This window comes from Xenopus laevis, chromosome 9_10L (assembly GCF_017654675.1).
Source record: "Xenopus laevis strain J_2021 chromosome 9_10L, Xenopus_laevis_v10.1, whole genome shotgun sequence".
In the NCBI taxonomy this organism is placed as follows: Eukaryota; Metazoa; Chordata; class Amphibia; order Anura; family Pipidae; genus Xenopus; species Xenopus laevis.
In genome coordinates this window covers 96,573,174-96,592,915 of record NC_054387.1, presented here as the reverse complement: position 1 = coordinate 96,592,915, position 19,742 = coordinate 96,573,174, and the positions used below count along the sequence as shown (strand labels likewise).

The 19,742-nt window shown below is 38.6% G+C and overlaps 1 protein-coding gene across 1 annotated transcript in view; it reads right to left on the bottom strand.

Moving 5' to 3' along the window:
* Positions 1-9,056: 9,056 nt before the first annotated feature.
* katnip.L (katanin interacting protein L homeolog) overlaps positions 9,057-19,742 on the bottom strand; it is a 50,512-nt gene continuing 39,826 nt past the window's right edge. Inside the window, exons 26-28 of the mRNA XM_018234517.2 lie at positions 14,484-14,644; positions 11,282-11,367; positions 9,057-9,273 (exon numbers count right to left, since the gene is read on the bottom strand). Coding sequence (XP_018090006.1) covers positions 9,215-9,273; positions 11,282-11,367; positions 14,484-14,644 — 306 coding nt within the window. The 3' untranslated portion in view covers positions 9,057-9,214. The remainder of the gene's footprint in view (positions 9,274-11,281; positions 11,368-14,483; positions 14,645-19,742) is intronic.

The following is a 19,742-nucleotide window of genomic DNA, read 5'->3' as shown; positions in this document are numbered from 1 at the left end:
CTCTCCTTATTGAGAGAAGTATTCATTCCAGAACGTAATCTGACCAGTAACTTAATTTCAGTCATTTGTAGTCGACTTTAGTGCCTTTGTTTGAGCTCTTGTATTGACAAATGTGCAACATATACAGTCTCCAGTAGCACTGACTCCATCCATGTTGGGTGGCATAAGTGATTTTGTTCCACATGGAGACATATTAAATACTGTATATACACAAAATTTCTGAATTGGGTCAATGAAATATTTGTGGTTTGAACAAACAGAAGAGAGAACTGTCAATTATGCACAAATTACAATCAACCCCTCAGATATGGGAATGAGGGTGATTGTGATTATGGACACACTATTTTGTTGTTGTTGTTATTGTTGTTGGATAAAGAGGTGTATCAGGAACCAGACAGGGATTCTTTACCAGTGATTAAGAAAGAAATGAAAAATTGTTGACTGTGATGGTTAAAAACAGTGTGAAGAGCTACTATTATTTCCATCATGGAATCTTGGACAGGTACATGGAATGATCTCTACATCAAGGTCTGTGTGTTAACATAACAGTGGAGAGGAGGTATCAATGACTAACACTGGTGGAAATGTTCCACCGTCCAGTATTTCTATCTACAGTATTTGGTTCCACAGATTCATTTGAGATTACTAAGAAAGAAAGCTCCCCTCCATCTGTCACAGCGGGTGATTACTTTTATTTATACAGCTGCCAGACAATTGCCAAACCTTCGCCTAACCCCCACTTCTCAGTTTTTACAACAGAAAGTCCAACTGAATAATATCATGTTAGCTAAAGAACTGACCAGTATATTATCAGACACATCATGATCTTTGAGAACACTGGGCCCCACTCTCTGCATGTTAATATAACGGATACCTTGTCATTTGGATCTTATTGTTACACACAATGTAATCTAAACAATGATTTTAGTAGATTTGCCTGCACTGTAGGTCATAGCATCTAGCATGGAGAGGTTTTCTTCGTGCGTGAATCAGCCTGAAAATACTTATATCTACACCGGATATACAATACCTGGATTATTCACAAGAAGTAATAGTTTGGTTCATGTTTTTATTAAGAGCCTGTATGTTGTTTATTCACTTATGGTTTGAGCGCTTAAAGGTGCAATTTAACATAGAATGTTCCATAAAAAACAGGTACTGACACTTTTATTACTTCTGTACAACAGATCTTGGGCATTGTCATTCAATATTCCAAAATAAAGGTATAATAAATGAGTCAACCAAGGAGTTATATGAACAGGTATCAGCAAAAGGACACAACCAAAAGGCCTAATGCTTCTACTGTGTAAGGGTGGCAGATCCACAAGCTTCACTACTCACTCTACACTCTTCCTCAAACATGTAGCCTTCAACCAACTTCCCTGCTGTCACCTACACTGTTGGGTACAAGCTTCAGTACCATCATTCATGCCCAAATCTCATCATCGGGCATCCCATCTCCAGCTTCAACGGATCATATCACCCCTGATAACAGCGCTGACAATGCCTGTCATGGCTGCTATGAGTGTAGTTCTGACAGTTCAGACATGGGGGCAGATTTACTAAAGGGCGAAGTGGCTAACACTAGCGATTTTTCACCAGAAATCACATCCACAGGGACATTGCCAATTCACTAACAGGTGCAGGCGTCAATTCACTAACGAAAGAGACCGTCGCTAACATTCGTTTACACTCATTTGCCAGGCGAATGGTCGTTGCTCCGCAAATTCAGTAAAGTGCAGATTTTACAGAACATTACCTCTTTTGCCAGATTTGATTACGCCACCTCAGACCAGGACGAAGTGCTTAAAAGCAGCTATATCTTCTTCAATCTTCTGTCACTTACATCATATCTTATGTTCCGAAATGCATTAAAGGTAAAAAAACGCTGGCGACTTTTCCTTTTTTAAAGCGGGATTGGCGGCAAAAGTCCTAACAAACATTTTTTGGGTAACCGGTTTTCTCCAGACATTTTATAACATATAGAACATGCATTGTACAGTGGGCTCATGTGTAGGGCATTATATTAACTCTCTTGTCTTTATTAGGGATCCCTGGACATTTGTAAGAAAAAGTGGTAACTTCAAGCATTTGCACCAACATTTATAATAGATTTATAATAAATTGACCTAATCGCAAGATCACTAGCGAATTTCCGGTAGGCACAAACGAACATTAGCGCATCATCGTTAAGAAATGCTCGCGAAAAAGTCGACCAGGGCTCAACTTCGTATATTAGTGAATTAGCGTAGTGGTAGCGAATTTGCGCCGGGCGAAGTGGTGCGATGTGTGCGAATCAGTCGCTGGAGAAAATTCGCCCTTTAGTGAATCTGCCCCATAGATCTGCTGCTCTTACTTTAAGTTTAAAAAATAGCATTTTAAAACAGCACAAATTTCATCTATATCAGTAATATAAATATTTCATTTCAAGGGAAGGAACAGTACATCGCGTATAGCATTAAAGGAGTGGTTCATCTTTAAGTTAATTTTAGAATGTTATAGAAGAGCTAATTCTAAGCAACATTTAAATTTTTGTATAGTTTTGAACTTTTCAGCTTTCAAATAGGGGTCACTGACTCCAACTAAAAAACAAATGCTCTGTAAGGGGACAATTGTATTGTTATTGTTACTTTGTATCACACATCTCTCTATTCAGGCCTCTCTTATTCATATTCCAGTCTCTTGTTCAAATTTGGACCCAGCAATCAAATTGCTGAAATTACAAACTGGTGAGCTGCTGAATAAAAAGCTAACCCCCCCCCAAAAGAAAAAATGAAAACCAGTTTCTAAACGTCCTTGACTATCGTTCTCTACATCATATTAAAAGTTAATTTTAAGGTGAACAACCCCATAATCAACAAAAGTTGAAAAAGACAAAATAATTAGTGTTAATTGAATTCAACAAATATACCGATGTCTGATATATGATTACAGCCACAAAGCCGACATACACCTACACAGAGCACACAGATAAGATAAATGCATATATAGGGGCACATTTACTATGGGTCGAATATCGAGGGTTAATTAACCCTCGATATTCGACCGTCGACGTAAAATCCTTCGAATTCGAATATCGATTCGAAGTTGAAGTCGTAGTCGAAGGTGCCAAAAAAAATACTTCGAAATTTGTAGGACACTGTAAGATCACAACATAGATGTACCGGACAACAGACAAAAAGTGCAAGTGCAAGACAGGACAGCACAGTGCAGGGACAGGACAAGACAGTGCACACTCAGCAGATGTAATATGTTTTGTAAATAATGCTAAATGTCAGACATGATGGGTGTATCATTGTGATATGATAGTAGTAAGAACATGATAAAGTGCAGATGTGCTCATAGAGAACAATTGTATCCAATGGCTATTTATTTATACAATGGCGTACAGTGGCTGTGTAACGTTGTGGTATATAGTAAGGTCAGATGGAGTGTGTGTGTGTGAGAGAGATCTGTCCGGTCCCTGAGTATTTGGGAGCATTATGGCTTGGGGGAAGAAACTGTCACACAGTCTGGTAGTGAGGGCCCTAATGCTTTGGTACCTTTTTCCAGATGGCAGGAGTGTGAACAGCGAGTGTGAGGGGTGTGTTGGATCAGACACAATGCTGGTGGCTTTACGGATGCAGCGAGTGGTGTAAATGTCCGTGATGGAAGGAAGAGAGACACTTATGATCTTCTCTGCTGTCTTCACTATCTGCGCTCCATGACAGTGCAGTTCCCAGCCCAGACAGTGATACAGCTGCTCAGGATGCTCTCGATAGTCCCTCTGTAGAAGGTTTTGACTATGGATGGTGGGAGATGGGATTTCCTCAGGAAAGTAGAGGCACTGTTGGGCTTTGGCTAAGTAGCTACTATAAATGTAAAGAATTGTGCTTCACCATGGTTCCCTTCTGAATCTAATATCCTTTATGTAAAACCTATGTTGCAGTGTTGTCCCTTACACCAGCCAACATTAGAAAGCGTTGTTCAACTTAAGAACATAAGAATAAAGAGTACCAAGAATAATAAAAACCAAACCCGGGAATGAATCTGCTTTCTGTTTGCGGAGCACTGCTCACCCAAGCAACCAAATACAATTTTCAATTACAGTTTAGAGAGAAGAGGCATAATAGGAATTCAATTCATTTAGTTTATTATTCAATTAATATTGTAATATAAAATGCAGCTTTAATGCACTGGTGCAAAGAACTTTATAGTTGTTATAAATCATTCACAATAGTCCTTGCCCTTTGGAGCTTATACAGTATCTTAAAGCAATACTACCGGTAACACTTTTCTATAAAAAAATCAAATAAAGGTGCTGCACGTCGAATACTCTCCTCTAAAAGCCCCCCCAGCCCCGCGAACCTTCGTTAAACCGACCCTTCGACATTGCTAATGGATCTTCTGCGTTTTTTGATTGACGCTGTGCTGGGGGCGGCACAATCCTTCCATAGGCTAATTACAAATGAAAACAGGACTTCAGCCTATGGAAGGTTTGCTCCGCCCCCAGCAAAGTGTCACTAAACATCCACAGAAGATCAGTTTGCTGTGTCAGGGTCGTGTCATAAAGGGTTGTGGGTCTGGGGACAGCTTTGGGCGGGGGGCTTTTAAAGGAAAATATTTGGCATGCAGGAACTCCCTACAATTTTTATAGGAATGAGTCGGTAAGTAGGGCGCTTACATATGGGCGTTTCACCCCAGGTTGTTCTTCCTTATAGTGGACACGCTATGGTAACATTTCTCAGCATATTACCCTGCCTGTATGGTTTTGGAGTGTGGGAGGGCACCAGAGTTAGTGGAAACACATGCAGGCACGGGGAGAACATACAAACTCCTTGCATATAAGGCACTGTATGAAATCCAATCAAGGACCCCCCAGCACAAACTACAGCTACAACTATTATTAAATATCTAAAAAAACATGTCTGATCCCTAATAAAGAAATTCCAAAAATCTAAAGGACACATCCTCTCCTCTATAGTTAAAGAACCACCTCTGCTTACCCCACCTGCTCAGATATACACCTTACATCACACTGGGAGTCCAAGTGCTTGAGGAAAGCTTGAAATTCTTGCCATAGGCATTCATTACATAAATCCACTTCAGTGAATGGGTAATATTTGCTAGGAGATATATATATATATATATATATATATATATATATATATATATATATATATATATATATCGATGATATGATTATCATCTGGCGCGGGTCTGCTGAGGAGTTTACAGGCATGGTTAATGACAAATTCACTGGACAGTCCAGTTAGATTCACGTTTGAATTAATCCAAAGAAAATACATTTTCTGGATATTGAGTTGTCTGTGAATAACCAGGGCCTTGATTACACTTTGTTCAGAAAGCCTACTGACAAAAATGTACTTCTTCACTATAGAAGTTGTCATCCATCCACTATGAAGAGATCTCTTCCAATCTCACAATTCTGCAGAGTAATCCGCAATAATTCGTCAGCGCATCATACAGAACTCCAGGTGGGTGAGATGCGGTCTCGCTTTAAGGATCGTGGTTATCCAGATAGAGTACTAGATAAGGCTCTTGAGGCAGCACGGAACAGGTCTAGTGATACAAATACAATTAAGAAAATGGAACCGAGACTAGCCTTTTGTACCACTTTTAATGCGAGTACTAGCATATTAAATAGCTGTGTAAAGGTGGCCATACACGGGCCGATAAAAGCTGCCGACAGACCAAGTCGGCAGCTTATTGGCCCGTGTATGGGGGCCCCCGACGGGCTTCCCCGATCGAGATCTGGCCGAAAGTCGGCCAGATCTCGATCGGATGGGGTTAAAAATCCCGTCGGATCGCGGCCGCATCTGTTCGTTGATGCGGTCCCGCGATCCGACCGCCCGTTTGGCGAACGCTAGGATCCGATCGTTGGGCCCTAGGGCCCACGATCGGATCAGCCCGATATTGCCCACCTCAAGGTGGGCATATCGGAGGGAGATCCGCTCGTTTGGCGACATCGCCAAACGAGCGGATCTATCCGTGTATGGCCACCTTAAGGGACCATTGGAAGATTATTGAAACTGATCCTGATCTATGTAAAGTGACCTCTGGCCCACCAATGATGTGCTATATGCGTGGCACAAATCTGAGGGATCTTCTTGTTAAGAGTGATCCAACTGAGTGTTATTCTAAGAAATCTAGTGGATGGTTACATGATTTGAAACTGGGCTGCTTTCGCTGCCCGAGTTGTACTTCATGTAGATATATGTTTCCGGGCACATCTTTCCTTCACCCTCAAACAGGGAAACACCATTCAATTAGACATCATATCACTTGCACTACCACTCATGTGATATACTTAATCACTTGTCCTTGTGGTCTTTCCTATGTGGGAAAAACCGACCAGACGCTGAGACTACGTATGGACGGACATCGTTCCACCATCAGTAAAGCATTTCGGGATGGTGTAACTATTAAACCTGTTGCAAAACATTTTCTTGAAAAGGGCCACAGACTTCCCACATTTAAATATATAGCCATAGACCACATCCCGCCCCTGAAGCGTGGGGGAGATAGGTCAAAAAAATTACTCCAACGCGAAGCATTTTGGATACGCAAATTGAACACTTTGGCTCCCTTAGGTTTAAATGAGCATTGCTCTTACCTGTGTTTGCTCAATCAACGGTAACTGTCTATATACAATGTTGCAAACTGTTTGGTTGTAACTTTATGCAATAATCTAACTTGTATTCATTTTATCTACACTCTGTCTGCATACCTGCTACATTGATTATATGTTTCTGCTCTTTTGGTGCAGATGTCTCTCTAGTCACGTGATTAAGTGGGCGTGCACAATGGGGTGAGTGTCATGTTTTTAGGTATTTAAACACTGATGTTTTTACTGTGAACAGGGTCTTGATAAAGGTCTTAGAGACAGACCGAAACGTTGGCCGGTTCTATTTTAATGTAACCAATAAATATGAAGTTTTATCTTTAAAAATCCTGGTGTGCACCTGTCTTTCTGGATAAATGGATAATACAGCTCTTGCAAGGTAGCACCCAGGTAAATGGATTACTATTTTTTGACTGCTGGATGGTGTGCGTTAGGCTTCTGGACTATCTTTATATATATATATATATATATATATATATATATATATATATATATATATATATATATATACATATATATATATACATCCATATATATATATATATACATCCATATATGTAACACATATATTGCAAATGCCTCGTAAGGTTAAATTCAAGGTGCTACATTAGCTTACAGAGCTACGAATGATTCTTCCTATTAATATGTGGTATTGACAGAGCTGACACTTTAATCCGTTCTTGTCAGGGGTCAGTGAAGCATTGCTCTGCCATGTGGCAGGTAAACAATTTGTCATTTAAACACACATAAAAGAGAATATTGCCTGGATTTGTTGTTCTTACACTTTCAATATCTTCCTGGGTTTATTTCAAGGATAGCTCAATTTACCCGTTAATATAATCAAGTCTTTTGATGTTTTTATGTGCCTTCCCATGGTCACTACAACAAAGTCTACACATTTGGTCACGGTGTAAGAGCAGAAAATAATCTGGTTCTAGTACTGCCTTTATCGCAAGATTGTAACAAAGCATAACGTCCCATGAATATTGTTGTTAAATCTCTTGAATAAACGATTAAAAAATTAAATGGTGTTTCTACTCTTCTTACAAAGGTAACACAATTAAAATAAGGCTAATGTCTGATTGACTCAAGAAGACAAAAAGGCGGCACTCCGGTTAAAAGAAGGTGGTTTATTCCAACAACACCTGACGCGTTTCGGGAGTAACTCCCTTAATCATAGGCTTACAGGTTCAGTCATGTCACTTCCTTAAAGGGGAAGGAAACCTAGTCGGCGCAAACCCCCCACCCCCTCCCGTTTGTTGCCCACCCTCCCTCCTCCCCCCTGGCCTACCCGTCCCGCTGGGCAAATGCCCCTAACTTGTTACTTACCCTTCTGCGCAGGTCCAGTCCAGGGAGTTCACAGACGACATCTTCTTCCACGAGATCTTCTTCCTGCTTTGAACGGCGCATGCGCAGTAGGATCATTTCGCCGGTACGATCTACTGCGCATGCGCGTGACTTTTGGCGCATGCGCAGTAGATCCGTACCGGCGAAATGATCCTCCTACGCATGCGCCAAAACGCCGTTCACAGCAGGAAGAAGATCGCGTGGAAGAAGATGTCGTCGGTGAACTCCCTGGACTGGACCTGCGCAGAAGGGTAAGTAACAAGTTAGGGGCATTTGCCCAGCGGGACGGGTAGGCCAGGGGGGAGGAGGGAGGGTGGGCAACAAACGGGAGGGGGGGTGGGGGGTTTGCGCCGACTAGGTTTCCTTCCCCTTTAAGTAGGCCGTACAACATCGACCCCTAAGGGTTATTCATAAAATTACATCATATTACATGTTACATAAAATGTAACCATATAGATACTAATTATAAAACCACTTTTTATTTATACATCTAAAATACTAAATCGTGTCAATTAAGAACATGTATGCCCTCCACATAATAAGTGGTGTGCAGAAGATAACGGATCCCATACCTGTACTGGAAGTGTCCAGCATTCACCTCAAGATGCAGGGGTGTTTAGGGCAAAGCCAAATCTTTGTTACTGCAGACTATCATTGCCACATGGAAATAAAATGTAATCTGTCTTGAGGAGGAACATATTTTGAAAAAAAGTGATGCTTTCCACCAACCATGCAAAATGCTTCCCTAAGTGTTGAAGTTGTGGAGTGATCAGCCTGGAATGCTGCTGGAAGCAAATCCTGGAATCCTTTCCTAATGAGTGAAAAGTACCATGTGTACCAGATGTAAGGGGAAAAAAGAACAGTAATAATATCGAACCATAAATAGCATTCACATGTCTATCACTTAGGACAAACCATAGTGCACTGTTACCTAAACACAGACAGCAACTACGATTATGAGGGGCATTTAGGAGCTGTATTCACTATTGCCACCAGGTAATTTGACTATGAGTTGTCCTTTAATGAAACATAATCTAACATGCTGTACATACCATTTTATAAGGATTTGAATAACAGAAAAAAATTCAGTCTGTAAAATGTAGTTTATTTTTTTTAAATGACATCACAAAGAAACATATAAAAACTTTGTACATATTCGGTATAAATAATTCTAATAATATTTGTTGACAATAAAAATATTAATATAGTTACAAATTACAATCTAGGGTCCATCGTTTATCCTCAGAATTTTGGGTTTTTCCCATTTCCTCTCTCAGTTAGACATGTTTTTGGACGCAAAGCTGCAGAGAAAACACAGAATAAAGTATTTGGAAACACAGAACACAAATACAATGGCATTCTCCAGTAACCACAGTAAGGGGCACATATACTAAGGGTCGAATATCAACCCTCGAAGTTAAATCCTTCGATTTTGAATATCGAATTCAAAGGATTTTGCGCAAATCGTTCGAAGTAAAAATCGTTTGATTAAATCCTTCGACCGATCGAATGAAAGATTTTTCTTCGATCAGAAAAACCTTAGAAAACCTATGGGGAAGGTCCCCATAGGTGAACATTGTAGCTCGGTAGGTTTAAAGTGGCGAAGTATGTAGTCAAAGTTTTTTTTAAAGAGACAGTAATTCGACTATCGAAAGGTCGAATAGTCGAACAATTTTTAGTTTGAATCGTTCGAATCAAAGTCGTAGTTGAAAGTCGAAGTCTTATAGTTTTGAGGAGGTCCTCAGAAATCTCTTTTGTTTAAATCATGACACCTCTTTATAAACTTGTGCTATGTAGAGTTGGACAGTGAAGACCAAGATGTCTGTTCATTAAATAATAATGGGCCTTCCACACTCACACTTGATTATCATCCCATTGAATGAACTGAGAATCCTACGTTCACACATGTTTGCCACACACACACACGTATTATATAACTCAATGAATAAACACGTATAACCCATTGCCATTAGAAGGGCATTAAGGGGCAGATGAGTTGTGTTTTCTATGAAAATGGGAGTTTTCAAGTTAATTTTTGGGTCAAAATTCACATTTTAAGATTTAAAAAAAACTCAAATTTTTTATAATTTATTATCCCCCGACCCTGGAAATAGCTTGAATCCGAAAACACTACATCTAAAACCAGTCAAGGTCATGTAGAAGTCAATGGCAGAACTCCCTTGAACCATTTAAATATGTTAATCGCCTAATGTTTGAGTTTTATTTGGAGGGTTTTGCCCAAAAACTCAACCAATTCGAGTTTTTTGGTTGTTAACCCCGAACTTTCTGATTCAATTTTTTCCCATTCAAGTTTTTTTTAAATTAGAAACCATTCAATTTGTGAGTTAATTTGAGGTATATAAAACTCTAAAATTATACCAATTCAATAAAAACCCCTAAGGGTTCCCCCTTAATATTCAGACAGGTTTTTTTTTATAGTGATAGCTGTGAAGTTGTGGAATTCTCTCCCAGAAGTGGTTGGACTGGCAGATACATTATAAAGTTTCAAAAAAGGGGGTTATATGGCTTTTTAGCGAGTGAGAAAATACAGGGTTACTAAAAATGTACTACTATTTCACACATTTGTTTAATTGTCCTCATGATCTAGTTTCAGGACTTGAGAGAAAATATATATATATATATATATATATATATATATATATATATATATAGAGAGATATATATATATATATATATATAGATAGATATATATATATATATATAGATATATATATATATATATAGATATATATATATATATATACATATATATATAGATATATATAGATATATAGATATAGTATACAGAACTTTGAAAGTTCAAAAGGTTTCACAAACTTTCAAGCACCACTATACAAATATAACATTGGGGTGTAACAACAGACCCAGCCACTGCTAGGAGTCCAGGAGTAACATACAGGGAGTGCAAGCTTTAACATGTAACTTCTATGGTCAGATGTGACAAAGGAATGCCCCCCAGGTGTTAGGGTCCCTGGAAAATAGCAGCACGTTAAAAACCATGGCGAAGAAAATCAGAAAGTTTTTAAATGAATAATTTACTCTCAATGGACACTGCCTGTCTATACTAGCTCCTATGGGCTTCAAGGCTATCACTAAACTCACTGCTATTATACAATCTTAAAAAAGCTTTAATCTATAATCAGACTTAAATTGACAGACGGTGGATAAAATCTGGTAGGCTCTGGTGGCCTTAACATAATAGGGAAAAACAATAAATAACAAAAAAGGTAATACAGTAATAAGGTATTAAGGCAACATGTATGTTTAAAATATAAAAAAGCTCTAAACCTGGATCAGCAGCTTGTTTCTTCTTGGAACTGACAATGATCTTATTGTCATTCATCATCCTTACATCTTGATCCTCCACATGGTTACTGTTTAATAAACATATTTTCACATATTTCATTAACATTAATAGCTGTACGTACTAAGCTATGTTTCAAAATACAAAAAGGGGGTGTGGGGAGGCCCGGATGTGTGGAAAGGCCACCATGGCCCGGGCCTAGGGTGGCAGGATTTTAGGGGGGCGGCATGCTGCCCAACCACACCCACATTGGTTCAAAAACACTGGGGATGCACAGAAGATACAATCAATTTGTAAATTTCCCGTGCCCAATCCACATTGCTCGGGTCCCGATTATGTAAATTTGCATGAATAAAGGGGGGGTACGGGTGACGGACGGCAGTGGGCCTAGGGGCGCCGCTATGTAAATCCGGCCCTGGGTGTGGGAGCACTCCAAGGCTAAGTTAAAATGTGTTTAAATACAATGGAAGTGCAACTGATTTGGCCAATTAATCAATGCACATTCCCTGGTCCCCTGTCTCATAAGTAATTCAGACTGAAACCAAGGTTCAGGGGGACACTGATCCCAAGTAATGCTACTATGCACACAGGCACAAGTCGTTTTATACTATGACTGGAGGTAAACAAGTTAGGGGTTTACCTAGACGTGGTATGGTGGCTTATCAACTTTATGATCATAACTTTGTAACTAAAACCCCCTGCACTTGCATATATACTGAATTACTTATGAGGGGACCAGAGAATGTGCAATGATTAATTGGCCGAATCAGTTGCACTTCCATTGTATTTAAACACATTTCAACTTAGCCTTGGAGTGCACCCACAACCCCCCCCCCCTTTTTTTTGTACTTAAAGGAGAAGGAAACCATTTTGGCGCAAAACCCCTCCTTCACTGGGCAAATGCCCCTAAGTTGCTACTTACCCCTCGGTGCGGGTCCTCTCCCGTGGAGTTCACAGGCGCCATCTTCTCCCATGCGGTCTTGTTCCTGGATTCCCCGGCGTTTGGCGGCGCATGTGCAGTAGGCGCATTTGCCGGTTGGAATCTACTGCACATGCGCCGAAAGTCACGAAGTTGCCGAAAAAAGAAATCGTAAAACTTTGTGACTTTCGGCGCATGCGCAGTAGAGCTGAACCAGCAAATGCTGCTACTGCGCATGCGCCGCCAAACGCCAGGGAATCCAGGAAGAAGACCGCACGGGAGAAGATGGCGTCTGCGAACTCCATGGGAGAGGAACTCCGCCGAGGGGTAAGTAGCAACTACGGGCCATTTGCCTGGGGGGGGGGGGTAGGCCGGGGGGCAGGAGGGAGGGGGACCTACGGAGGGAGGGGTTTTGCGCCGAAAGGGTTACCTTCACCTTTAAAGCTATGTTTCATAATAGTGGAACTATGCATAAAATGCTTTCCTGAAATATGGAGTAAGTTGGCAAGATACAGTGATGGCTGCAGCCCCTCCAGAGCCTGGTGTTATGAATGAACATTAAAGGGAAAATATACCCCCCTCCTTTTTGACATGAGCTCATTCAACCCTATCTCAGCTTTCAAAAATAGATATATATTTTTTCTACAGACTGAAAGTTAACAATGATACCTGTGCTATCTGGGATAATTTCCCCACCCCATAGTACACAGTGCAATGCAAGCCTCCATCATGGATGGATTCTGGGACTTCAACAAGTAACCTTTAAGTAATAAAACCAATGTATTCTGAATAGCTTATCTACAATATAAAATGGGCTTTAAAGGACCATGAATGCAAAGCTACATGGGAAGCTGTTTCTACAAATTTCTTTTGAAAGAGATCATTTTGGAAGCTGCAGAGTATGGATGGCATAATACAGGCTGATTGTAGCATCTTCTAGCAGACCAGCCTGGAGCCCTAACTGTTTGATATTGTATTTTTTGGTAGCACACACAGATGGTGAATCAGCAATGATCCGTTCCGCTGGATATGAGCAGTAATTAACCAGAGCTAAATAAATAAATGAATGAAGTACATACTAGGCTTGGGCAGTAACCCTGCTGTCTGCAAGCAATAAATAATAGCAGTTATGCCATTTATCTGCATTTTCCTTCATATATTTCTTTAGGCTTGATTTTGGCCATGCAACGTTTATGGCTAATGTTACAGAGAACATTTTTTCAGCCAGCAGAACAAGGCTACCCAATAGCGCCAGAGAAGATGGCAATTGCCTGTCACTGCGTAAATGGGGCAGATTTCACCCTAAAATGCCCTTGTGCATTTGTAAGCTAAAATCCACTGTGTGTGAGCAGTGCCAGGCACGTCATAAATAGTAGCCATAAACTTTCCATGACTGCAAATGTATAGATGTCTGACAGTAATTTAATTTGCATATAGGGTTGCCACCTAGCCAGTAAAAAAATATAATTGGTTATTGACAGTAAAAAAAAGAAAAGTAGCAGGCAAGAAGACACCTATTTTTCACCAAAAATGCTGGCAACCCTATCTGCAAGTATCTATGGGGACACATAAAGACTCCAAGACTGTAGCAATCATTTTAGTATAAAAGCTTATAGATTTGAGTTTGCTAGAATGTTAAAGTATAATCTATAGAAATATTACAGAGATGTATATACATATGTATATATATATTAAATGTGCTTATTTTAGTATACACTGCTCTATGTACTGTACAGCATGCATTAAAGGAAAACTATACCCCCGAACAATGCAGGTCTCTATAAAAAGATATTGCATAAAACAGCTTATATGTAAAACTCTGCTTCATGTAAATTAAACCATTTTCAAAATAATAAACTTTTTTAGTAGTATGTTCCATTGGGTAATATTAAATAGAAAATTGTCATTTTAAAATATAAGGGCCATCTCCCTGGGATCCTACGATTCACGTTGCACACAAACAAACCAAACATGTTAGGTCACATAAGACAATTAATGAACAGAGTTCTATGTTTTGCTTCGGCAATTCTTCCTGTTACAGTTAGAACTGGAGTATTTCTGGTCAGGTAATCTCTGAGGCAGCACACAGACCATCACGAAATGGTGGCTCAAGGCAAGAGATGTAAACGGGCAATAATTACTTAAATATATATACAAGTTTGGTAAGATTCTTTAATATGTCACTGAATCTGTTGCTTAAGTATTCATTTTGGGGGTATAGTTTTCCTTTAATTCTTGGGACAAACAGATAGTAATAGATACAATACCATAGGACTGTTCTTCTGTCAGCTTCTGAAAACTTCTCAGGATTTGCAAAGAGAATTGTATGATAAGGAATGACAGGATCACACGTTGGTAAGATCCCATGGGATACATGACCGACTTGATTTAGAATGCCATTGTACACAAGGAGATCATCCACAAGGAGCTGAAAGTGACATGAGTAAAACAGGATAAAGACATGCGCAATGAACTCATTTTCCCAAGAAAAAAATGTAATAAATTCAAGTGAAATAATTGCACAAATCTGTCATAAAATGTAAGAATGATGATATACAGACAATGAAAAGCTAATAATTATTTTACAGCCTATTGCATGCCAATTCCAGTGGCAGTCCCCATTTTCCCCAGTATTCACATACTACTCTGCCTAGGAGCTTTACGCTAACAGCTGTGATATAAAAATAATAGAATATATGGCAAGCTGAGTAGAAAATTCCTAATTTGAGCTGTTTTACATTTGGTGACCCCATTCGTTTGCATTTCAAGGTATTTTCAGACTTTTTGTCACCCACAGGAGAACGGATCTCCTCAAGGCAACAGATAGCTATGCCCTGGAGAAACATCTCTGATGTTGTTATTTATTGAGATCAACAGAAAAAGAAAGTTCTTTCATCTGTCAGATTTCTGGTTCTTCAGATCAGTAGAAAAGAAGACGTTTAAAGGGGATCTATCGCAAAAATCTAAAATAAGACACTTTCTAAATACAGTCAATTAAAAATTCTGTACAATTTAAATAATCAAGTTTCTCTTCAGTATCTCACTCTCCACAACCTTTCACTCTTCATGCTGAGGTCTGGGTCAGACTTTGATTGACAGGAAGGTCTAATACGTCTTTATGGAGGGCTCCCTTTCTTAGCAGAATAACTCAAATAACCAACTCCAGAACTAACAAAAGGTAACAAAATAACAGACTCTGGCAAACACCCTGCACACAGAGAAACAGGAATTCCATCAGAGCTGGTTATTATTAAAGAACAAGATGCAACCCCCCCAAAGGATTTATTAGACCTGTCAATCAAAAACTGACCCCACCTACTGCATAAAGACAGAATGAAGAGAGACAGGTTGCTTGAGGGGGGGGGGAGAAGAGTAACTTGATTATTTCATAAATGGTGCAGAATTTTTAATTGATTATATTTAGAAAGTGTTTTAACCAGCAAGATGAAGCTTATATTAAATTTTCATTTTCACAATAGCTCCCCTTTAATTAGAACTCCAATTCACAGAAAATTCCCCTGCAAAATTAATTGCTCTTTATCTGTAAGCCACAGCCAGGCACAGGAAAGGGAGGAACAGCATTGTTCATAAACAGCTCATTCTCTGTATTTAAACTAACTCGGCTGATTACAGGTATGGGGAGGTAGTAGGAAAAATGATCTGTAGACAGAATATATTTTCAGCATAAAGTCAGTTTTTTTGTACTAATGTTAAAATATATGGGTATTAGTTGTTGAAATGTCATTTACTAATTTCATGCACTTTGCAGTTTAGTTCAGTGCGGCAAAAGCCTATTTATTAAGTTTAAAAAAAAAAAGCTATGTTGAAGTGGTTGAATTTGATTAAATGGTAATCCCTTCTTCATTCTCCAATAGGAAAGGTCATTTGAGTAATAATTTAATAAACAGCTCATTCTCTGTATTTAAACTAACTCGGCTGATTACAGGTAGAGTATAGGGAGTTAGTAAGGGAAAAAGCAAATCAATGATCTGTAGACAGAATATATTTTCAGCATAAAGTCAGTTCTTTGTACTAATGTTAAAATATATGGGTATTTGCCGTTTAGTCCAGTGCGGCAAAAGCCTATTTATTAAGTATCAAAATAAATGATGTTAAAGTAGTTGAATTTGATTAAATGGTAATCCCTTCTTTTTTCTCCAAAATGAAAGGTCATTTGAGTAATAATTTGATAAAGACACATTTATTTAAGTGGAAATATGTTGCATTGGAATGAAGCATTTCTGTTCAATTTTACAAATAACTGAAGCTGGACAAAATTAACTATTTTATCCCTTAAATATATATTGTATTACATTGTATTAGTCATATAAAAACATTTGGGAACCCCTCTTAATTCTTTGGAGTTTTGTTTATCATTGGCTGAGCTTTAAAAATAACTTCCTTTAAATATATAAACATGCCTTATGGAAACAGTTGTATTTCAGCAGTGACATAAAGTTTATTGGATTAACAGAAAATATACAATATGCATCATAACAAAATTAGACAGGTGCTTACATTTGGGCACCCCAACAGAGATATTACATCAATACTTAGTTGAGCCTCCTTTTGCAAATGTAACAGCCTCTAGACGCCTCCTATAGCCTTTGATGAGATTCTGGATTCTGGATGGTGGTATTTTTGACCATTCGTCCATACAAAATCTCTCCAGTTCAGTTATATTTGATGGCTGCCGAGCATGGACAGCCTGCTTCAATTCATCCCATAGATTTTCAATGATAATCAAGCCGGGGGGCTTTAACGGCTAGTCCAGAATATTGTACTTCTCCCTCTGCATAAATGTCTTTGTAGATTTCAAAATGTGTTTAGGGTCCTTGTCTTGTTGAGTATCCAACCCCTGCGTAACTTAAACTTTGTGACTGATGCTTCAACATTATCCTGAAGAATTTGTTGATATTGGGTTGACTCCTTCCGACCCTCGACTTTAACAAGGGCCCCAGTCACTGAACTAACCACCCGGCCCCACAGCATGATGGAACCTCCACCAAATTTGGCACTAGGTAGTAGATGTTTTTCTTGGAATGAGGTGTTCTTCTTCCACCATGCAAAGAGCTTTTTGACCAAAATAAGTCCATTTTTGTCTCATCAGTCCAAAGCACTTTGTTCCAAAATGACTGTGGCTTTTGCATACAACAAGCGACTTTGTTTGTGGTGTGAGTGCAGAAAGTGCTTCTTTCTCATCACCCTGCCATACTGATGTTGTTTGTGCAAATTGCTCTGAATTGTAGAACCATGTACAGATACACCATCTGCAGCAGGATGTTCTTGCAGGTCTTTGGAGGTGATATTTGCTGTAACCATTCTAACAATCCTCCGCATATTCCTCTCCTGTACTTTTCTTGGCCTGCCAGACCTGGGTTTTACAGCAACTGTGCCTGTGGCCTTCCATTTCCTGATTACATTCCTTACAGTTGAAACTGACAGTTTAAACCTCTGAGATAGCTTTTTTTGTAGCCTTCCTCTAAACCATGATACTGATCAATCTTTGTTTTCAGATCTTTTGAGAGTTGCTTTGAGGATCCCATGCCCATCTTCAGAGGAGAGTCCAACAGAAGCACAACTTGCAATTGGCCACCTTAAAAACCTTTTGTCATGATTGGACACAACTGCATCGAATTAGCAAAGTTACAAGGGTACCCACATTTTTGCAGAGCAAGTTTTTCATGTTAGATTTAACTTCATACAATGGAATACTGCTTCACTAAAAATCTTTATTCAGAAAACAACCCAATACTCAGCTGTTCCTGGGAAATGAAAGACATAACACTGTTATCTTTTTTGTTGAAAGTGGAGTAAATTATTATGCAAGCTGAGAGGGGTTCCCAAACTTTTTCATATGACTGTATGTATATATGTTATTGTATTTGGATAAATGTTATCCAGTAACCAATTATCCAGAATGCTGTAGACACCGCTATTGTCTATCCAATCTGGTTTGTTATTTGCATTGCACAATGCCTTATAATTTAAGTAATGTACTCTAAAGCCATGTTGGCAGCACAACAATTGGGCATATGTAATATTTAACCCTTTCCGTGTAGCAGTTAGGGTATGATGTGGTTTATTTCTGGTTTTGCTCCCATAGGCTTCCTTTTAACCTGAAAATGTAGACTCACTGGCACTGGGGTGCCTGTATTTCCATGCCGGTGCTATTGATTCAACAATGTGTGTCTTCCAGGAAAATGATAAGCCCCTTATCAAGAATACACAGGGTATTAAGCATTACTGACAACAGATCCTGTATTATAAAACTATATTTGCATTCATTAAAACAACATATATGATTGGTAAGCATTTTTAGCAAAAATTATAAAGAATGGCAATGCACACCCAAAAGGAAAAATAAATCACATCTGAGCAGGATGGAACATTCAAATCTTTTATATTATCTTGTAGTCAACATTACAAACGGAACAAAATCCACAAATCCACATATTTCCCACTAAGTGCACCAGTTTCCAAATAGTAAATTAGACAATTAAGATGTTGAGTGTATATAATAATGCACTTTTTGACATTTTTGCATCAATGTTGCTATTTTGATGCATAAGAATGCCCCAACATTCCAGAACATTTTCTGCACTAGTGGACTTTGTGGTTTGTATATGAAATTCTGTGTATCTATGTCTTTGCAATTTATAAAATGATGTTGGAATGATAAATGTGAGAAATTCCAAATTACAGGTTTTAACCGCTTAGACGGTATCCTAAATTTTGATTAATCAGTTCTTTAGTCTGTATCTTGCATCAGGACTTCTGTGCCTTATGTACATTATTTTACATTTTTCTTCATTAATTCCTATAAAACCTTTGTTTGTGTCATAGAGGTGAAATTGCTGAAATTATAACAACCTGATACCAATAAACTGTATTTGTAGATCAAATTACATTTGTACTAAAGCTTGAGTATGGGCGAATCTATAAATGTGAAATGGATCTTTCTTAAATTTAAATTAAACGGGGCTGTCCAACTAAATGCCTGCAGACAGTATCTGGCCCTCTAAGGGATTCTGTTTGGTTCTTGAGCTGCACAAATACTTTACTGACTTTCTTTGTGTGCAATAACAACTTCAATATAACGCAGCCCCCAAACATGTGCTATAGGGGATAATCAGCCAATAATGAAAAAGTTAGACATCTCTGATAATGCATGTGGTGCCATTTAAGCAGTGTGCTACTATGATTTACTATGTAAATCTTTGCAAAGTGTCAGTTATCAAATATGCCATCTAAATTACTAGTGATTTCTTAATTTTGTATTTACTGTAATGTTTGTTCCTTGTCTGTATAGGTATGGAATCGATTATCCGGAATCCCATTATCCAGAAAGATCAGAATTACAGGAATCGCTGTCTCTCATTTTATCCAAATAATCAATTTGAAAAAATAATAATAATCAATAAAAAAAATTATTTCCAAACTAAGATTTCATTAATTCTTATGGAAGCAAAACCATTCTATTGGGTTTATTTAATGTTTACATGATTTGCTAGTAGACTTAAACT